Source organism: Hydra vulgaris, chromosome 08, assembly GCF_038396675.1.
Source record: "Hydra vulgaris chromosome 08, alternate assembly HydraT2T_AEP".
NCBI lineage: Eukaryota > Metazoa > Cnidaria > Hydrozoa > Anthoathecata > Hydridae > Hydra > Hydra vulgaris.
The window spans coordinates 47,871,325-47,894,564 of NC_088927.1; the positions used below are offsets into that span (position 1 = coordinate 47,871,325).

General features: G+C 25.8%; 1 protein-coding gene across 3 annotated transcripts in view; it reads right to left on the reverse strand.

Moving 5' to 3' along the window:
- The window catches only part of LOC136083911 (meiosis regulator and mRNA stability factor 1-like), a 49,132-nt gene that overhangs the window by 20,774 nt on the left and 5,118 nt on the right, over positions 1–23,240 (reverse strand). For all 3 annotated transcript variants that reach the window (XR_010640192.1, XM_065803841.1, XM_065803840.1), the window contains exons 6-13: positions 19,522–19,721; positions 14,203–15,234; positions 8,281–8,432; positions 6,343–6,527; positions 5,181–5,402; positions 3,327–3,482; positions 3,202–3,241; positions 288–460 (exon numbers count right to left, since the gene is read on the reverse strand). Coding sequence is in view for 2 of the 3 variants with exons in the window: in XM_065803841.1 (XP_065659913.1) it covers positions 288–460; positions 3,202–3,241; positions 3,327–3,482; positions 5,181–5,402; positions 6,343–6,527; positions 8,281–8,432; positions 14,203–15,234; positions 19,522–19,721 (2,160 nt within the window). In the remaining variant the exon portion in view is untranslated. The remainder of the gene's footprint in view (positions 1–287; positions 461–3,201; positions 3,242–3,326; positions 3,483–5,180; positions 5,403–6,342; positions 6,528–8,280; positions 8,433–14,202; positions 15,235–19,521; positions 19,722–23,240) is intronic.

A 23,240-nucleotide genomic window follows, 5' to 3' on the forward strand; every position in this document is an offset into this window, starting at 1 on the left:
TGTCAATAATGTTTATACATTTCATCCTACTTAATAAAAGAAAAGTGAAACTTATTTGTTCTAAATAGGAGATTTTAGAAACTGGATGGATTTAGAATTTTTATGATGGTTTGCAGCTGTAACCAACATTAAATACAGATGCTTTGATCTTGGATATTAAAAAATTACTACATTACCAAAATTTTACTTACATAATTAATTTTTTTTTTCAAATTATATTTATACTTACACAATAGTACAAAAACTTATAATATGAAATAACTTATAATATAAAATTAAAAATATACCTTAAATGATGGATGTCCGCATAATCCAAATATATCGTTAAGTTCTTCTGGTTTAAATATATCACCAAATTTTTTAAAATTATTTGAAATTTCCAAAGAGTTCGTTGAAAACTTTTCACAAGAATATAAGAAGTTTTCCAGCAAAATAGAACGTAATTTACATCGACAATTTTCTACAAAAATAAACCAATTAAATATATAAAAAATACTTTTAAATTTAAATGAATATAATATTCTTTAGAAATTTTCATTTCTGAAAAATTAAACTTTGATTATATGACTTAATTATATTAATTGATTCTATTAGTACATATTAAATTTTTTAAAAATATTTTCAACTCTTTATTAGTTTTTTTTAATCTTATGAACCTCACTAAGAGTTCTGGGGCCACAAGGATGCTGGGTGCTGAGTGCTGGGGCCACTAAAATTCACCAAGGGTGCTAAGGCCACTAAAATTCACCAAGGATACTGGGGCCACTAAAATTCACCATGTGATGGCTAAGTTATCTAGATTTATGTTTTGAAGAGAATGATTTTTTAAAGAAATTGTTTTGGAAAAAACAAAAATTTTTAAAACTTTATATAAAAACCAGAGTAAGTTGAAGTTTAGTAAAAAATTTTTTTACTGTCATCAGAATAAAACAAAGAACTGATGTTCAAGGAAAAAAATTAGACAAATAAATAATTTTGGAGTACTTAGGAACAGTCACAGCAAAAGGATGAGACTTAATTAAATGAAAGTGAAAATTTCAGAATGCAAAAAGAATTCAGATGCAGAATGAGGATTTTTGGTAGAAATAAAAAGAAATGAAACAAAATGTTGATTTATGTAAATAAAAATTAATATAATAAACATATTTATTATATAACTTGTTATAGATTTTACATAACTTTAAAAAAGGAGTATATAGAATATATTCCTAATTTATTTTATGTATTCACACAAAAATATATACTATGTTCTTTGTTAATACGTCCATCACTAATTTTGATCACTCAAAATACTATAACTTTGCTTCTAATTGGGCTAGAAACGTAAATTTGGTGCAGCTTTTGATGGGCTCTTTCATCTAAACATGCTTTGAAGTCAAAATATTTAGTTTTTAAGCAACTGTCTATATATATATATATATATATATATATATATATATATATATATATATATATATATATATATATATATATATATATATATATAGACACACATATTGATTTTGCCATTTCAGATATTAAGATTTCCTTTCGAATATCAAATATCAATATTCAAATAATAAAAACCGGCTTTTAAATTTTTCGAATTTGTCTTAATATTTACAAATTTATATTAAAACGCGAAAGATGATTCAAAAAAGAAAGAAATTTAAAAATGAAAAAATAAATACTTAAATTTAGACTCTGACACAACTTCAAGCAAGCTCACGTCGACAGTGGCTTCTGATTTTAGTAAAATTTTTACAGCAAGCTGCTGGAAGTAACTTTCGAGTATACTTCGCAAAAAAAGATTATTATTTTTTTTTATACATTAATTTTTATTCTAGACATAATTTTTTTTTTCTTAAAGTATAACTGATACTCTACAAAAGTAATAACAAATAAGAGCCATATTGTGTAGTTATAAAAAATCACTTTACAAAGTTAGGAAATACATGAGAGAAAAAAACTTTAAATTTAGTTCTAAAATAAAGCAGCACAAGGACGTAAAACAAGATTTATTATTATATAAAATATGATTAAATAATAATAAAATTATTATTGAAATAAGAATTAACATTATATAAAATCGATTATTACATCCTTGAGTTAGTATTTCAACGGTAAACTTAACTTGTAGAAGCGGAGAAGAATTTAGGTAAGTAATTAGTTTTAATAAAATAATTCTTATTATATTTGTAATGAGTTTGGATTATTATTTATAAAAACAATTGCTTTCAGCACTTTATATTTCTTTTTGTTAAATAAAACGTGTTAAAAAGTTATTTTTTTTTAATAGTTAAGCAACGGTTAATGAGGACGGTTAACTGTTTTTCAAAACGAATAACCAGCGAAATAGACACATATATATACACACACACATATATATACATATATATGTATAAATTAGTAAAAACACTTATCTAGTTTTTTGTTTTCTTCAACACTGCGTTTCACCATCAGTAGGTTCATCAAGAAGATTCTTCCAGATGAACCTACTAATGATGAAACACAGTGTTGAAATAAAAATTAGATAAGTGCTTTTACTAATATATTATTGCTCTGTTCTTTAAGAACATTGAGCACTCTGTTTATACAATACACTAACATAATTTATATATACATGTATATATATATATATATATATATATATATATATATATATATATATATATATATATATATATATACAAAAGAGGTTTCTCAGAATCAGTATATGCCCCGGATTTTGGGTACCGGCAAAAAAAGAGTCTTGGCACCTGGCACCGGTTCCATATTAAAAAATTGTAATAAAACCTTGTAAAATCTCTGAATTGTTCATCTTGCGCTGAATTGTTTTGACAAAATAAGATTGGTTAATTTGTGCTAACTTAGTTAGCCTAAATATATCAATTTTCTTTTTAATAAAAAAATATACACTCAAGGTCACAAATTCAATTTACACAAACTAATGTGTAAACTCAATGTCCGCAAATAATATTTCTTCCTCAGGTTTATTAATATTTGGAATAACTTGCCATATGTAGTTGTTAATGCCAAAAACATCAAGAACATCAAGATACCCAGTGCCGGGTACTGCAACAAAATAGCCAATTTAGGGTGCCCAGTAAAACAGCCAAATTACCAGGTCCCGGGGTACCTGGCAAATCACTAATTTATGTATGTATATATATATATATATATATATTTTTTTTTATATATTTATATATAAATGAAATCTACCTTTACTCATAAGTATTCTATTAGATCCATCTCCAATGCTCTATTGTAAAAATTACACAAAATTTTTTTAAAAGTAAACATGTTTAAACAAAAAATAACTGTATAAATAATTGGTAAAACCATACAAGAAAATTTGAAGGAGCAATATCATAAAAAGTGGTGGTTTTCAAGTTTTCTAAGGGAAACGGTTTTCTAAACATATCTGTGTAATAATTTGGCAAATGTGGAGCCACGATGTTTTCTAGCAATGATAAATATTTTTTTTCTCTGAAAACTTTAACCTGTTAAACAAAAAAAAAGTAGATTATAATGAAATGCTATTAATGGTGAGAAATGGAAAAATCATAAATCTCATACAAATAAAAATCTAAAAAAGAAAAAAACACTGCATTCAATAAATAACTAATCATTGTTTTTTTAAGGGATTCAACATTAATACAATTGAGTTCTCAAAAAAGTGCAAAATAAAAAATACAAAAATATATATATATAAAGAAGATAATATATAAAGTAATTAAATAAAGTTTTTTTATGAGATGAAATATGAAAACAGTAAAGTACCTCTTGTAAACCCAGTTTATGAGAGGTACTTCCTTTTATTATTTTCCATGGAAAATAATAAAAGAAAGTACCTTTCATAAACAGGTTTTATTAACTTGTGCCAAAAAGAAAACTTTAAAAAAAAAAATTGCAACAAAAAAATTGAAATAATATTTTTGATCACAAATTACATGATTTCCATTGTTTCTGTGACACAATGATTGTGCACAAATGACCAATGGAGCTATTCAGTCAGGTAGACACAAGGACAGTGATTTTACACAAGGACCAATCGATATTAGATTATAGTAAAAATCAAAAAGGATTTTCAGAGAGTTAGTAAGACTTGTTCTAACAAGAGACTCAAAACACTGTTACATTTTTTGAATCTTTTTACATACTTATAATATCTTAAGAATTAATTTTTCTTTAGAACTAGCTTGGAGTGTTTATGGGAAATAATTGCTCCCAGCATTCAGAACTTCTCTCACAGAGGCCCTTTAATAAACGGAAATTAAATAAAGGTGTGGATTTTGCCTTTTTTAAATAAAGGGCTCTGGAAATTAAATGCAGGTGTGGATTTCGCCACTTTTAAAACTTTTTAAATAACTACAAGTCTTTTTTGTTTTAAATTTTTGTATTTATGTTGTTGTATTTAAAAAAACTCAAAAAATTGAAAAACACAAAACATTGTCTCATTTAAGTTGAAAATTTGAAACTCAGATTTTAGATTTGCTATGACTTCTTAGTTCTAGCATATGTGCTGCATTACATACAAACTTCTGTAAGTGTAAAGATCTTTAGCTTCTAAAGCAATTTTCAAGAATGAATTATTTTACTAAAATATTGAAGCAAATAAGGAATAAGTATAGAAATGGTTGGTTTGGTCTCATATTTTATGGGTCTGGACATATATATATATATATATATATATATATATATATATATATATATATATATATATATATATATATATATATATATATATATATATATATACATATATATATAAGGAAAAAGTATAGAAAAGGTAGGTGTGAAAAACTTATAAAGACCCGTAATTTTATTGGTCTGGTCAGCTAGTTATATTTGTAATAATATTTGAATTTCCATTTCCAGTTGTGTGTGTGTGTGAACATTATACTCTGTGTGTTAATGTCACCCGTTCAATTGATCATGTAAATGTCAATAAGATTGTGACATAAACACTTATATGGATGGAGTAATTTTTGAGTCACTATTACAGCATAAAAACAACAATATATATATATATATATATATATATACACATACACACATATATACATATATATATACACACACATACACACACACACACACACACACACACACACACACACACACACACACACACACACACACACACACACACATGCACACACACATATATATATATATAAACAAAATAAAAAACTTACTTTAAAAGGGTGTTGAAGAGAAGAGAGCAATGATTGAAGTGAGTCAAAGCCAAAATTAGCAGATACAAATTTACGTCCAAAAAAGCAATAATATTTAGTAATAAGACTATTAACAGGAAGTTTATTGCAAGACATTATTAGTGAATGTAATTCTTCATTTAAAATTTGTAACTTGAAGTTTAAAGTAAAAGTCACCACTCTATTATTGTTTCGAATTTCGACCTGATAAAAAAAAGAACACCCCTTATATATATATATATATATATATATATATATATATATATATATATATATATATATATATATATATATATATATATATATATATATATATATATATATATATATGTCTTTATATTTTATATAGATGATTGTTTACAACTTCTCATTTAAACTAAAAACAGAGAAATTTCAAATGAAAATTGTTTGACAATTGGTTAAGAAACAACACTTTTATTTATATAAACTGTTGCACAAATAATATCATAATGCTATTCAATATGTCAACTTGTTTCATAGAAATAACGCTTTTAAGTAATTTAAAACTTTTTAGCCTTCCAATTACACATTTAAGGTGTATTTTAAGGTGAAAAAAATGTATAGACAACTCAACATTTTTAGCAGATAACTTCCTTGTTTTATTTTTTATCTTATTTCATTTATTTCTTTATTTCATTTATATCTTTTTTTTTTTAATTTATTTTTGCCTATCAACTACAGTGCATGCATTAATTTACAGTAAAAATGTAAACAACTGGTCTATAGAAAATAAAACAAATAACATAACTAATGCAAATTATGCATATAGAAAGTAAAATTAATAACATATAACTATTTTAAGTATATAATATTTTAAAAACATCACTGAAATAAAATTTAGATTTGCTAAAATTTAAAAATATAAAAAACAAAACATTCTCATAAATATGATTACAGGATTACAGCAATGATTAAACTCCAAGATGAAAATTTAATAAGAGTGTTGTTGTGTTTATTAGTGTTTGCCAATTTAAAATTTGCTTGACTAATTTAGAACATTGTTTTAGAAAGGACAAAATAAAATAGAAGAAGCAAAACAATTTTAATAAATTATATCTTTTTGGTATATTTTAATAATTGTACAATACGTTTTATAGAACAATTGAAGTTAAATAATAAATACCTGCACTATTTCAGAAACTTTACTAATCAATTCTTCAAGATCATTACATTCAAAATCTTGAACGCACAGCTCACAACCAAAGAATTGGTAGTAGTTAGGACTGAAATGATTCCAAGGAATTTCAAATTTTGGAGACATTTTTAACAACAAAATAATATCCGACTGAAAGCTTGATAAAGAGTAACCTATTAGCAAGAAATATTTAAACAATAAACGGCAAACATAATAAAAAAAAATGTAATTTTTACTTATATATATATATATATATATATATATATATATATATATATATATATATATATATATATATATATATATATATATATATGTATGTAAATTATGTTAGTGTATTATACAAATAGAGTGCTCAATGTTCTTAAAGAACAGAGCAATAATAAATTAGTAAAAAACACTTATCTTCTACTTTAAGTTTCACCATTGCTGGATCATCAGGAAGAGTTCCTGATTGATCCTGATGATACTCTTATAAAAGTTAGATAAGAGTTTTTTACTAATTTTTTATATATATATATATATATATATATATATATATATATATATATATATATATATATATATATATATATATAAAACATATTTATATGTGTGTGTGTGTGTGTGTGTGTGTGTGTGTGTGTGAGTGTGAGTGTGTGTGTGTGTGTGTGTGTGTGAGTGTGTGTTTCTGATAAAAAATTTTTAATGAAAAAAAAATGTGATTATTTAACTAAAAATGAAAAAGCAAATTTTCAACAGCTTTTTAACATATTTCCTTAAACTTAAATAAAATGGGTCTTTTCACACTTAATAACTTGAAAATGCCCCCTTGCAAAAACAATTACCTTAGGATTTGAATGTTTTTTTCTATCCTGATACACACAGCATAACTTATAAAAATACAGTTGACTCCCGGTTTATCAAACCAACATTTATTCGAAATTCCCATTTATTCAAAGCTATTTTCTGTTTGATTTTCCTAAACAAACTTATGTAAATACCCATTAGTTATTTGAACAGGCAGTTATTCAAAATTTTGTTTATTTAAAGTAATTTTTGATAAAAACTCATCAGATATTCAAAAAATTTTCCTAAAGTTCTGAGTTATTTTTTTAAAAAACAAAGAAAGTTAAAAGAAACAGAGACTTTATTTACTAAAAAGAGTTTTCTATTTAATATTTTTAAAGTTTTAAAAATTTACAGTTTGAAAATTTCTTGTATTATATTTTTACAATTACAAAATCTTACAATTTCTAATGAATTTTAAGAAAAAAGATTCTTACAATTTTGTTGATCACCAAAAATACGACTTTTTTATGTAGTTTTAATGTGAAAAATATCCAAAAAGTCAGCTCTTAAAACATAAAAGCTCTTTAAACGTAATATTTTCACTTTATAAAAGGAAAAATATTGTTTTTGCTTTGTGTCACTTTTCCTTTTTGGTAAACGAGTAATTTCTTTAATTAGTTAGTTAATTATCACAATAAGAAAAATAATTTGCCTGCTAAAAAGCTAAAATTATCAGAAATTGCATGTCCAATAAAGTTACTTAAATAATAGTCCCTGCAGATTCAATAAAGTTACTCAAATGATCTTTCTAACAACAGTACAATCTTTAAAAAATATATATTTTAATTGTAAAAATTTTATTATTTTACATGTAAACAACTTATCCAGCATCTTATTCATCTTATTCAATATCTTATGCAACATTTTATTTCAACATCTTATGCAACATTTTATTTCAGCATATTATGCAATATTTTATTCCATCGTCTAATTCATTTTAATGAAAAATATATACTAATTTAAAATAAGTCATTTTAAAGTGGATAAATTAAACTAGTTTCGGTTATTTGAAAATTTCAGTCGCTCAAGGTAAAATTTTATTCGCTATGGAAATTCAAAACCGGGAGTTAACTGTGTATATATATGAACATTTACCATTCACTGCTGGCAATTTTTTATGAAAAACTTCTTGTGATCCTGGAAAACCAACAAGAGTGATGTTTTTACTCAAAACATGTTGTAATGGAATTCCATCATTACATAATGGAAGGAGTTCTTGCTGATAGCTCCAATAAAGGCCTGGAAGGCTAAGAATTAAAATAACAGAAATTTGATAAAAAAGCATTAAAAAATGTAAAAAAAAATTAATGCATTATCATAATTTACACCCACAAAACTCTACAGTAACAAAAACAAGAATTACTGCAGAGTTATATTGATAAAGGTTATACTTACAACAGTACAAAAAATTGCTGTACCTGTTGTTTTCTTTTTTACTTCTCTCTCAAAATAACCCTTAAAAAAACTTAAAGAATAATAGCAGCCTAAGTCAGTATTTCTTAGTTTTCTGTTAATAAGTGCCTTACAGTTATGTGGAAACAGACTTGTATGCGACCAAAAAGCAATCTGCACTATTGTCACAACTTAACTACTGATGATGTTCTAGAAAGCGTTTACAATGCAATCTTTGGATAATGCAGTTGTTTATCAATCAATATTAAAGGAGCTTTAAATTATTGTAACTAAAGGTACTTGAGAAAAATATTTTCAATCAAGTATTTTCAAAACATCATTATAAAAATGGATATCCCATCTTCCTGCTTATTAATTTGGTCAAAATGCAGTTTTGTTGATTTTCAAGCAAAATAAACATATTGAGATGCTTCCAATTTTAGAACATAAACAAAAAAATAGACAGGATTATTTTTTAAAGAAGCTTTTGGTTTGTTGTTTCTATTCTTTGATCATAACAGAGGTCTAACAGTTTCTGAAATTTCTGATCAAAGATCTTATTCCATCTATCCTATGTATTATTGGATTTTCAATATGCTCAAATAAAACTTGATTTATATCTTGAACATTACTAGCATTTCTTTTGCCAAGAGGTCAGCTAGAACTTATTAGCCCAGTTTATTCAGTTACTATCAATTTTTTAAAAAGAGCTTATAATATAAGTTTGTTTTCCACAACAGAAGTTTGTTTTAACGCATTCAATGAGATGTAGTTAACTTTTTAAAAAACTCTTCAAATTTTTCCATTTAACAAACTTTATTGGTCAATTATTGGTAGCACTGTTAAGTTCTTCTAAAAAAAACTTAATGCTTCAGTAGCAAGAAATAAGCCTGTAGCACCAGTATAAGAAATTTACCTATTGGTAAAAATTTCCAGTAGATGTTCCATCATCATAAGTAAATAAGGAAATGTTTAAGTTCAATGCATTTTTTGATCAGTTTATTATTTTTAGCTTATTATTTTACTTGTTCGAGTCGTCTGATCAACTTTGCCGTCAACTTGAAAGCTGTTCATAGGTTTTATTTATTTATTGGTTGCCAATAATAACAAATCCAGAAGATTATTTGGTTGACATTATATTAAAAAATGTTCTGTAAAAAAAAAAGGATTAACGGATTGAGACCAATTTTCGTTCTATCATCATAAGTAAATAAGGTAATATTCAAGTTCAAATGCATTTTTTGATCAGTTTATTATTTTTAGCTTAGTTTATCATTTTACTTGTTTAAGTCCCCATCAACCCTAAGGCTGTTTATAGGTTTTAGTTGTTTATTGGTTGCCAATAATAATCAATCCAGAAGATTATTTGGTTGACACTACCTTTATCCTTAGAAAAGTTTTGCAAAAAAAAAAAAAAAGAAAAAAAAACTATTAACGGATTGAGACTTTTTTCCTCTGATCACAAAGATCTTCAAAATAGTACTTTAATATTTTGAGAGCAAAAACATACAATTCAATTCAATATTCTTTAACTCAATATTCTTTTCTATAAGATACTTATTTGTAAATGCAAAGAAATATGTCTAACCATTAGGTTAGACATAAAGAAATATAGTCTAACACAAGAAAAAGTATTAAAGAGTTTATCCAAGTTCACTGTGTCACGAAATGACTTTTAATTCGAACCTCTTGTCCCGAGAAAACCCTTTGGAGGTTTGAGAGTACACATGTGTAGAATTACACTAGAGTTGGTTTTGAAATCTTTCATCATCGTCCGAGAAAGAAAAATCAGTTTAAAGTTTTTAATTTTATGCTTATTTAATAAGGTCAATAAACTAAGAGTTTTATTTTCTTTCTCAAAAAAACTGTCTATTTTGGTTATTTGTTTTACAAATAGTACATACAAAATATTTTAGCAAAAAAATAATTAACTAAAAAATTCCGGGAAAAACCTGCAAACAGTTTAGAAACCGTTTTAAAAGAACAAGGTGTGCGTCATTTTTCAAAATGCCTAACCAAGCAAAAACTCATGAAGACAACAGGAAAACTGTCTGTTTTCTCTGTATGAACAAAGCTAACAGGCAGCTGACTGATTTTATGATTAAACGCAGTCAAGAAATTTTGGGCCAAAGAATCAACTTTGAAGACCAAAGAGTACCAATTGGAATCTGTGAAAACTGTCGAGTAAGTCTCAGAAGAAAAGGTGAAGGGAGAGATGTCCAACTTCCTTCCTTGCCAGACTATCAAAACATAAAGATCCGTCCTGCAACAAGAGAATCAGCATGTGATTGCTTGATTTGTAGTGTGGGAAAAGCAAAATTCAGAAGCCCTCAGATAAGTGGAGCAACAAACACTGCCAGTCAGCTTATAGAACAGCCAATTGTTGAGAAAAGATGTTCAGCATGCTTTTCATTGATAGGAAGAGGCATCCCTCATGTCTGTACTAAAGCAATGTTACGACAGAACTTACTCGAAGTTGCAGAAAAGGACAAAAAAGCAGCAGAAAGAGTGGCTGTTTCTGTAATTGCTAACAAAGTTCCTTCCCCCCATGGCAATGTCCATCTCAATCAAGGAGTAGGAAGACCCTTTCCAGTAACTCCAGGTAAAAACTGTACTTTTTAAACAAAAAGAACTTTTGTCAAAGGGCATAGCAACAAAATATACACTATGAATTTCGGAAATGATACAATGGTAACTTTCTGTGATTTTTTGCAGGTCCATCGCGACAAAGAGAATTATTTCCTTCATCTACACCCACCTTGACTGCACAACATCTAGTACAAGTTCAAAACCAGATTGGTCTTTCAAATAGAGGAATGAATATACTTGCTTCAACTCTAAACAAAGTAGTTCCACAGCGTGTTGTGGAGAAAAATTTCAGAGAAAAGTTTGAATCTCTTGGAAAGCAACTTTCTGACCTCTTTGTCACCTCAGAAATTACTGATACATCCAAAAGCACTAGCCAAGAGTCTAAACATTTATTTGTGTACTGCAATGACATGGAGGCATTAAGAAACACTGTTGCTGAAGTCAGAGACCCTCAGTCAGACCAGCTTATTAAGGTGGGGATAGATGGTGGAGGCGGGTTCGTGAAAGTTTCTTTTGGTATTATGAGCTTAGAAACACCAGATACTTCTCCTCCATCAAAGAAACCTCTCTTTAAAAATTTCAAAGACTCAGGAGTGAAGCGTCAACTTTTGGTGGCCATTGCAGAAAATGTCTCTGAAAACTATGACAATGTCAAACAAATCCTGGATAAACTGTGTTTAGAGAGAATGTCTTTTGTGTTGTCATGCGACATGAAGCTTGCTAACATAATTTGTGGCTTGCAATCTCACTCTAGTGCACACCCTTGCACATTGAGTCAAAGAATCTTCATCACAGTAGTGAGCTTCGAACATTTGGCTCCATTCGTTCTGATTTTGAAAGCTTCCAAGCAGCCGGTGCCCAAACAAAAAAGGCAAGGGACTTTCAAAATGTTGTTCACAAGCCAATAATAAGACTTTCTGATGATACTCTTGTCCTAGATTTTATTCCTCCTATGGAACTTCACCTTCTTATTGGTGTTGTGAACCACCTCTTTAAGAACCTCTGTCAGGTTTTGCAAAATGCAGATGAGTGGCCAAAGATGATCAACATTCAACAACAACCTTTTCATGGAGGACAATTTGCTGGCAATGAGTGTAGAAACCTTTTGAGAAATGTTGACTCACTTCAACAACTTGCAGAGAAGCATGCTTGCTTTTTGGCATTTCCATTTATTGAAACCCTCAGAAAATTTGATGCTGTTGTTCATGCCTGCTTTGGGAATACACTCCAACAGAACTACTGTGAGCTTATTGAAGAGTTTAAAGCTTCCTATCTCAACCTTCCAAACACAAGTGTTACCCCCAAAGCACATGCTGTTTTCTTCCATGTGACACAGTTTATTGATCGCCACAACCACTCTCTGGGCATCTTTTCTGAGCAAGCCACAGAGTCACTTCACCACAACTTCAGTCTTCATTGGCAACGTTTCAAGAGGCCAGCCATCCATCCAGATTATCCCAGGAATCTTCGAAACTGTTTGATCGAGTATAACAGTAAACATTTATTTTAATTTCTATTTGTGGAAGAGACATTTAGAGTTATTAATTACATATGCTATGTAAGAGTTTAATAAAGGCTTGCTTCTTAATCAATTGAGTAGAATAATTTTGTATAAGTATCTAGAATCATTAATGTTTTTCACAGCTTGAATTTCAAAGCTGAAATTAGAAAACTGTTTGTCTTTCAAGAATAGTTTGTATGTATTTTTTTTGGTTTTGCTTTGTTTAGAGTTGCAAACACATTATATGTTGAAGAAATTTATATGTTATAATAAAGAACAAGATTTTTTTAAAGAAATTATTTTTTTGTAAAATTTTTATTCTGAGCAATAAAATTAAAAACTTTAAACTGATTTTTCTTTCTCGAACGATGATGAAAGATTTCAAAACCAACTCTAGTGTTATTCTACACATGTGTACTCTCAAACCTCCAAAGGGTTTTCTCGGGACAAGAGGTTCGAATTAAAAGTCATTTCGTGACACTGTGAGTTAGGATTGAAATTTCTTTTGGTATGTGTTTTGCTGTGTTTGCAATATCATTAACAAGAAGATTTTAAACTTTTTTGTTATTAGATTTGTCAGTTATAAAAGGTAAACTCAAGTTTATTGTAGCCTAAAATGGTTTTAGATTGTTGCTAACTTACTGAGATACTAATACAATATCTAAATCTGGATTAACATGTACTAGATAGCAATTGTACTGAATAACTTATTTAAAAATTCATCATTAAGAACTCAGCAGGGGCTTCTTCTAAACCGTTTTCAACAGCGACAACCATAGTTGGGTGCCGACCAAATTCAGAAATTAAAGACTTATTTTTTTTAAAAGGCAAATATTGTTATTTTGCAAAATAATTCCTATATACAGCAAGGCTTCTGCCAAATTTCATTACGGCAGGTGTCAGGTTTCCTAGAATAGCCCCTGCTCACATGGGACACTGTGATATTTTCACTTTTATTTAATTAATTGAATGCATTACCTTTAGTAAATACATTCAAATGAGTATATTTAGTAAAATAAAAAAAGTTATTTTAATCTTTGTTGTAAAAGAAAATTAAATAAAATTAAAAAACACTGGGAAAAAAAAAAAATTTATATTTACTATACTTCATAAAAATTTGGTAACTTTATTTTATTTTTTCTCTAAATTCAAAACAAGGTATTTTAAAACAAAGTTACAAGAATTTGAATAAAATATTTTTCAAAATTCAAACAAAAAATAATCTTGCAATCTAACAAAATCCAAGTACCATGTATAGTCTGTAGATTTTAAACACAGAATAACTGAGATTTGGCAAAACTTTATTTCTATCAAGTCACAGTATATTATTGTATCTATATTTTTTTTGTATATTTATTTGTATTTTTATTCAGATAAAAAATTAGTAAAGTAAAATTATTTTTGGATTTGAAAATAAAATTAATTATTGAGCTTCAAAAAACAAAAAAAATTATATTATTAAATATTATACAGACACACTGTCATTTATAATTAATATGTACTCACACATAAATAGTTAAATATAAAGAAAATACCTTGCTAATGGTACTTTGCGATTGTGAGACAGCAAAATATCTTCAAGTTTTCCTTGAAAATCAATATCAGGTTTTAATGTTAAACCAACACAAAATGAAAGTAAGCATATAAATTGATAACCAGGCTTCCCATCAATATAAATTAAGTCTTTCATATGTTTAAAGTTTGAGACATAAAACGCCTGTTCATATTTAACTTTGTACCCTGAAAGAAAGTCTTGTAATGGAAGCCACCCAGAAACGGTTTTGCATAAAATAGCTTCAACATTTTCTTTCATTTTAACAAAACTAATATTGTCTTTGTTTAATTGTGATTTAATTGTGAGTTTAATTGGACGATTAAACAACAATCTGTTATCTAACTTCGAAAAACAAAGTTGTGCATCATGCATATTTGCTACTGTGACAAGTGCATTCAATGTTTTACTAAAGCTTTGACCTTGAGTTATATGCAACACTTTCGAAAACTTTTGGAATAAAAAATATAAACCTCTTTTGATATTCTTAAAATCTATAGATTTATCTAAGTTTGAAACTTGAATGGTAATGCCATTATTCTCTGTTGTATCAAAAGGAGGTAAACTGTTAGGCAACACTGGATTTACATTACTTAAAGCGGGCATTCCAAATGGGAATACTCCTATTAATGGCGTGCAACTGATATCATTTTGTTTATTATTTTCTATCAAAGGTGGCATAAATTTTGCAACATTTTGGTTTCTTTTAAATGCAAATTCTTCATTCAAAACTTTGTTTTGATTAGTATTTTGTTTGTTTAAACCTTTTTTTCTACAAGAGTTTCCATGAACACTATTTAAAATAGGAGTAGATGGAGATGAAAACTTTTTTAAATTGGTGTAAGCACCATTGGCTGAATTGCTTCTTGTTTGATTTTCAATATCTTCATGTTCTCTAGGTTGTTCAGCTTGAAATTTTTCTTTGTTGTTTTTAATTTTCTTGTTCTTTTCAAAATGGAAAGATACATTAATAGTGTAACCAAAAACATTTTCGCCATTCATTCGTTGTAGTGCTCTAAAACAAAAACTACATATTTTATTTTTATATTTTATTCAACATATGCTTGCTGCAAAAAGAAAGAAAATTTAACAATTAAAAAAAAAAACATTTTACAATAAAAAAAAAACAACGTAATTTTACTTTGCTTGCTATGAAAAGAACATCAAAATTACGTCAAAATTACGTCAAAAACACGCTTCAAGACTAGTATACAACAAAAACAAATTTACTCATGCTCAAACCCTACTGGAACAAATGAACGCACTAAATATATTTCAAATAAATATTTTTCAAAATATATTTTTCATGTTTAAATATAAAGTCTGGTTCCGGGACATTTTACAGCACACTTTTTTAAAAACAATATAAATAAATACAATACAAAAGCAACAGGCAACTTTAAGATACCTTTTGAAACAACCAGATTCTCAATTACATATCTTGGTCCCTATTTATTTAACAAATTAGTTTCCAGAAACATTCACTATTAAACTTAAACAACGAACACTCTCTGAAAAAAACAGCTAAAAACCTACAATAATCAAATTAAACAACTATAAGGAATTTTTTTTAATTTGAATAAAGAAATAAAGAAATGTAACTTAACTTTTAATACAAATTGATAAAAAAAAAGTAATATTAGTAACAAGGTATATATGTAACACATACATATATACCACATACGCAATTGATTTTTTATGTGTATTACACGTCTAAGAAAAAGGTACTCTATGACTTTTATTTACTCTGTATATTTCAAACTTTATATTTATGATTTATATTTGTATATCTTTACCGCCAATCTGTGATAGGCTACTTGTAAATACTTTGTAGTTGTAAAATAAACATGTATAAAAAAATGCCAATTTGTCCCCATACTTGACAACAGTAGTTGAGATGAGACTGAAAAATTGCAAAATACAGATTCTTAAGGGTAGTTTTATCAACATAATGGCGAATTATTGAATGCATGTCATTAGGTTGAATAAGTTTTTTTACAGAGTGCATCTATATGAAAATTTCATGAGAGGTTCAAATCTATAAAAATCTATAAAAATACCAAGATGTCTAACAACGTGTGTTGGATATAAATGTTTATTAATAATTTTAATTTCAGTTACATGATTGTTGAATAGAAGTTTTTGTCTTGGAGATGAAAAAAATATAAGTTCAGTTTTTTCCAAGTTCAGAGAATTTAAGTTTGCATTTAGCCAATGAACTAAACCTATTAGATCTAAGTTTATATGCTTACACAAGGAATGATGTAATAATATGCAAGATATTAATATCATCAGCAAATAAATTGACTAATGAGAAGTAAACAGTTATTTAGATCATTAAAATAAATCTAAAACAACAAACTTCATCATTTATTATACTAGCGCTCAAATATATAATTAAAAAAATGAACTTGTGAAAGTATAAACAAAGTGAATTAGAAATTATTTGTTGATCATTTAAAAAATACAGCTTTTTTTTTGTTTTTTAGAAAGATAAAAAGCTTGAGGACTATGCAGGATTCTTGCACCAGTACGCCACAGAAGCTTCTAGAAAGAAAACACTTTACACATTTGTAGGTAATATACAATTAAGTTTGCATAGCATCTGAGACCAGCACGCCACTGAATAATTTGAATTGTAGATACATAGATAAAACAAACTTATGTTTTTAATTATTATCATTTACATTGTCTGAAAGCATATGATTGATGTTAAATTTTTCAACTTTGGTATATATCAAGGGTATACTGCCAGAACGCACAAGTCATTTTTCATTATTTTGAGATAATGGCAGTTTAATGAAATTTTTTCATGCAATGGCGTATATTCCATTGTATATTTGAGAATGATCAGTAACTTGGTATTATATAGAATATAAGGTCTGGTGCATTTTGGAAGAGATAAAGCATATAATAATGAGTGTTTATGTTGACTCTAAACCAACAAAAATGACTTAGTGCATTTTGGCAGTATACCCTCGATATGTATTATGCATAAGTAATTTAAATTTATATATGAATAAGTATTTAAAAAACTACCCATAAAACTCTATTGCACAAGCTTGAAATATAATGGTATCAAAATATATTGTAACAGATCAAACCTTTTATATTAAAGATTTCAATGAGTTATTCTAGGTGATGTCTTATCTAACTGGGGAAAAAAAGCCAAGGTGAGCTTTGCAAGATGCTATTTGCAGGATGCTATTCAGAACCCTGAATCTATCAACCCTAATGGTGTCTGCTAAGTATATGCAGACGACACAAAAGTTCTCAGTGTTGTTTACAAACCTGAAGAAAAAAAAAATAACTTATACAAGACATCATGAACAGAATTGTCACCTAAACCAAATTTTTGTGAAACTATCAAGTTTTGGAAATAATGTTTTGGTAATTCACTTTGACATATCTCTATGAAAACAAACTCTATGGAAAGCAAACAAGTTATATCAATATCGTCTAAAAGAGATTTGAGAAGACCTAAATTCAATCTATGGACTAACACATGTCAAAACCATATTTTGAGTTTGCAATTACTTCTTCATATCATGCACTTTAACTCAAGAAAGATATTAAGGCACCTAAGAAAATACAAAAACAATACAAATACAAATTTAAGAAAATACAAAAACAAGCAGGTATAAACATGATAATAAATGATTTCATAATTTAAGTGTTCAATCTAAACAAAATAGTAACACTAGAAAAATCAATTTAAAAACAAAAACAAGGAATTTCTTTTCAATTTAAATTATATCATTCTGATATTTATATATCAGAACGATTTATTTTAATATCTATAAATAATATATTAAACTAACTAATAAAAAAAAAATCATTGCGTTGTTTTATATAAGCAATGATTTAAAAAGACATTAAAAAAGCAAAAATGATAACTCTTAAGAAAATAAAGTGAAAAATCTCAGTCAAATCTCTAAATCTTTCAAGTCTTTCAAACAATAGTAAACAAGTAGATACAGTAGAGAAACAATTGTAAAAAAATAATTTCAAGATTTCTTAAAGGTTAAAAACTGTTTTGTTTTTTAACTTACAAAAAAAGTTAAACTTTTTTTGTTAATTAAAAAACAAAGCAGTTTTTAATTAAAAAAATCAATATTGATATTAATTTTAAAGATTTAAAAAAAAAAAAATGACAGGTAGCCAATACAATCTGTTAAACTGTTTTTGAAATGTTCTTTTTAAATACTAAAAACAATAAATACAAAAATATCACTATAATCTTATATACTCAATTATACTCAATTTAACTTGGTAAAATTATTAGTCATTGTTTTTATTAACTTATTCTTGATCTGTTCTAAAGAAAATAAAAGCAATAACAGACCAATAATATCAGCATAATAGGGAAAAGAACTAATCATACCAACTAACAGTGTTTCCCTTAAAGGCTACTAATTGATAAAGTAAAAAGAAGACTCATAATTAAACATTAATACAACCTGCATTTAAAGTATAGTAGAAAGATTTTTTTAATATGACATTATGGAAAAGCTGAAGCAATTTTTTACAACCAGACGCTTTTCCAGGCATTTATCTGATTACCATCCAAAGGAACTACTCTAATTGTTACCCACAATTAAATTGAAAGTTTTTATTTTAGTTTTTCTTCTCCTAAGCCTTCATTATCATATCATTATTAATGAGTCTCACCAGCCCTATTATAGGATTAATTTAACCTAATAAAATTTGCATATTTAAATTTTAGATAAATAATGACAACTTATAAAGATCATATTATAACTACATGTAGTAAGCTAAGATGGCATAATTTTTTCAGTGTCCATGAATTCTGTCTAATTTTTACAGAAAATCAATTCAATTTCTCAGATTTTTACTGGACTTGTTTCTATATTCCTATATTCTTTTAATTAAATTATTTCCTGTTCACTCTCTCCCACCAACATGACATGAACACCCAATTATATGACCACCTAAAACTGAATAGAGTTAATGTATGTTTTCTAAATAACAGAGTAGCTAGCAAATATTATAAATAGTAATTAAGTCAGCCTGTACAAAAAAACTGGCAAATTACTGGTAAATTATTTTCTCAGAATTTCTCAGAACTACTGGTAAATTATTTGCAATTTCTCAGAAGAAAAATTATTAATTATTTATTAGAAAGTTATTTACCAGTAAACTGGTATTACAATCTCCCTACTAATAATATTATAACATTATCAATATAAACACACTATAAATATGGCTTATTGACTATATTAAACCTTTAGTTCATCTCTCTGACATTTGTAAAAAATTAAACTTAAAAATAATTACTTACCGGCGAGCACAATCAACATTTGGAAAATTAATTATAGCTTTATTATTGCTAGGACTTTTAAGAGCTTTGACTTGAATCACTTTTCCTCCTGTATTTTGTGAAAGTAAGTTTAACCGTTGTGTTATGCGTTCAAATGATATAGTTTTACAGTGAGGAATATTGAATACAGCAAGTTGATTCGACTCTCTTGTTTCGCTTGTCTAAATAATTACAAAATAATGAATTAGAAGGAAAGTTTTCTTGTTTGAAAATTTTCATGTTTGATCTACACTATATCATTATTCACTATCTAAATGTGTAATATCAGGCCTTGTTAAGAAGCGCTACGCAGCTCGCATTTTGCTTGCGAAAAGGCGATTTGCCTACGCGTTCAGCAGTTTTGCGCTACGCAAAAACTTATATCTTTTAGAATATTTAAATTATCTTTTGATTACTGTTAACGTGACGTTTATTCAGAAGAAATAAAGTCGTAAGTTTAACCGCAATTGTAAAATAATAGATTTTTTTGTTAAAGAAACAGTTTGTTTCATAATTTTTTTTTTGTTATTAAAAATTAGTTAAAAAAAAAAAGTGTTTTAAGTTTTATCTTAAGGAATTAAATATATAAATTCCTTTTAAATATAAAAATTATTTTTAGTCATAATAAGTTTAAAAAATGCACGATATATTTTGATGTAAATATATTATTAATAAGATATATTGTTTATTGTTAATTCAATAACGTAAAGTTTTAATGACGTTCATTTAATTTATGAAAATAAATTATGATCACGAACATGTTATCGGTAACTGGATAAATAACAAAAAAAAACTTTATTGTTTAAAAACATTATTAAAAAGAGTTCACAAATTAAATAAGAAAAAATGTATTAACAGTTAATAAAATAACCAAAAACTAAATACAAAATCATAAGAAAATAAACAAATATTTTACGTTTCATGAAAAAAATATTTTTTTCAAAATAAAATTTAGTTCATATTTGAAAAAAATAATAAAAATGATTTTTTTAATAAGAACTTAGATTTTGTTTGTAACTTTTGTTATAGTGAGAAAAAAACAAACTGTTTGTATGATTTTTAACGCGTTAATAAAATAACTTTAATTACAATGCGGTACTTGAAAAGACGCTAGTGACGCAATATAACTTCTAACGATGCAAAATATATTTGCTGAGTTGAGTTACTTAGAAATGCGCTACGCGTTTTCGCTACGCAGCGAAATCTCGTAACAAGGCCTGTAATATATATATATATATATATATATATATATATATATATATATATATATATATATATATATATATATATATATATATATATATATTCATATATATATACTGCATATTTGTTATAAATATATATATATTCATATCTATATACTGCATATTTGTTAAATATATATATATATGTTAAATATATATATATATATATATATATATATATATATATATATATATATATATATATATATATGTATATATATATATATATATATATATATATATATATATATATATATATATATATATATATGTATATATATATGTATATATATATATATATATATATATCAGGAAGATGAGTTTCTTGCTGAGCCTGCTGATGGCGAAACATGCTGTAGAAGATAAATGTTAGATAAGTTTTTTTATTTATTTGTTATTGCTCTGTTCCTTAAGAACATTGAGCACTCTATTTGTAGAATACACTGACATAATTTATATATATATATATATGTGTGTATATATATATATATATATACATATATATATATATATATATATATATATATATATATATATATATATATGTATATATATGTATGTATATATATATATATATATATATATATATATATATATATATATATATATATATATATGTATATATATATATATATATGTATATATATGTATGTATATATATATATATATATATATATGTGTGTGTATATATATATATATATATATATATATATATATATATATATATATATACATATATATATGTATATATATGTATATATATTTATATATATATGTATATATATGTATGTATATATATATATGTATATATATGTATATATATATATATATATATATATATATATATATACATATATATATATATATATATATATGTATATATATATATATATGTATATATATATGTATATATATATATATATGTATATATATATGGTTTTTAAACTCTTTTTTTTTTTCTATGAAAATCGCTCCACCCTAATATACATATATCCATTTTTCATATTTTTTAGTGCTATAACTCTAATCCAACCATATACTCCTCAAAGCTCTAAAGTATAAGTTCAATAAAATAAAAAATAATCATTTACATTTAGTTAATTATCAAAAATACTCAGTTACATTTAGTCTGGTTGAAAAAGTGAACAAAAGAAAGGCATACACACCCAAGAGCCAGGTTGTAAAAATAAACAAAATCAGGTCTTTCTTAGCATACACGCCAAAAAGGAAAGACATTTATTAGTTGTTCTTTGTAGAATTTAATTTTACAATTTTGTATTAAGTATTATGTTACTAGCATAGAGAATTTATTGTTGAGGTCCTATACAGCCATTGTTCCTTTTTTTTTTCCGTCTCTAATTAACGATAAAGTTTGTTAATATCTAATTATTACAGCAGATAAAACAGGTTTTTAATATGATACAGTATAATACAGTTTTAATTTTTTTCATATTTGAAAAAAATTGAATCTGATGCTTGGATAAATGCATCAGTTTTAATTTTGCTGATGCTTGGATAAATGGTAAATTCATCAACAACCTGATGCTGATGCATCAGGTATGCATATCTATGTTATAATTAGCTTGATCTTGATCTCATGATATTTGATTTTATCAAATGTTTATATTTATTTTTTGTATTACTTGATATTATTAGGAAATGCATTTCTTTAAAAGTTGATTAAAATTGCCATGATTATGATAATCCTTTGTCAATATTTTTAGAAAAAATTTACTGCTAATCCCCATTCCACTTCCACTCAGAAGGGATACCCTTCTCTATGCTTTACCCTAGTAAATGTTAAAAATCATTATACATTATATTATGAATTATTATGTTTTATTTTATTTTTGATCAAGCCTTTTTATTTCAGTTTTGAAAATTGATTTGATAGTTATATTTTAAAGAACTTTTAAACTATTTTTAAAACTTTTTTTTAAAACTCAAACACAATAAATAAGACTTTTATGACACATAACTTAAGTTAGAAGTTTATTTAGTCACCATAAGTTTAGTTAGTCACCACCAACCTTTACAAAACCAAAAAAGTTATTTATGCATTAAATATAATTACATTTAATTTTTCTTTGAAAAAAAAAAACAACTTTTTTTTACCCTTAATTAGTCTAAAAATGCAATGTATACAATGCATTAGAATGTATACAATGTATACAATACATAAAACTTTATACAATGTATGTAATACATTCACTTGTAAAAAGAGAAAAATAATTGTTTATTTTACTTATAAAAAAACATTTTTTTTTTTAAATATAATTAAAATTTTTCATAACATAAGGATAATAATATATAATAATTAACAAGATTATATATATAACAATATAAAAGATAATGTACAAAACTAATATCACAATATTTATTTTTAATAATTATTTTTTAATATGTAATGTATATTTAATAATTTTTAATAATAAGTAATATAAACAATTTTATTTA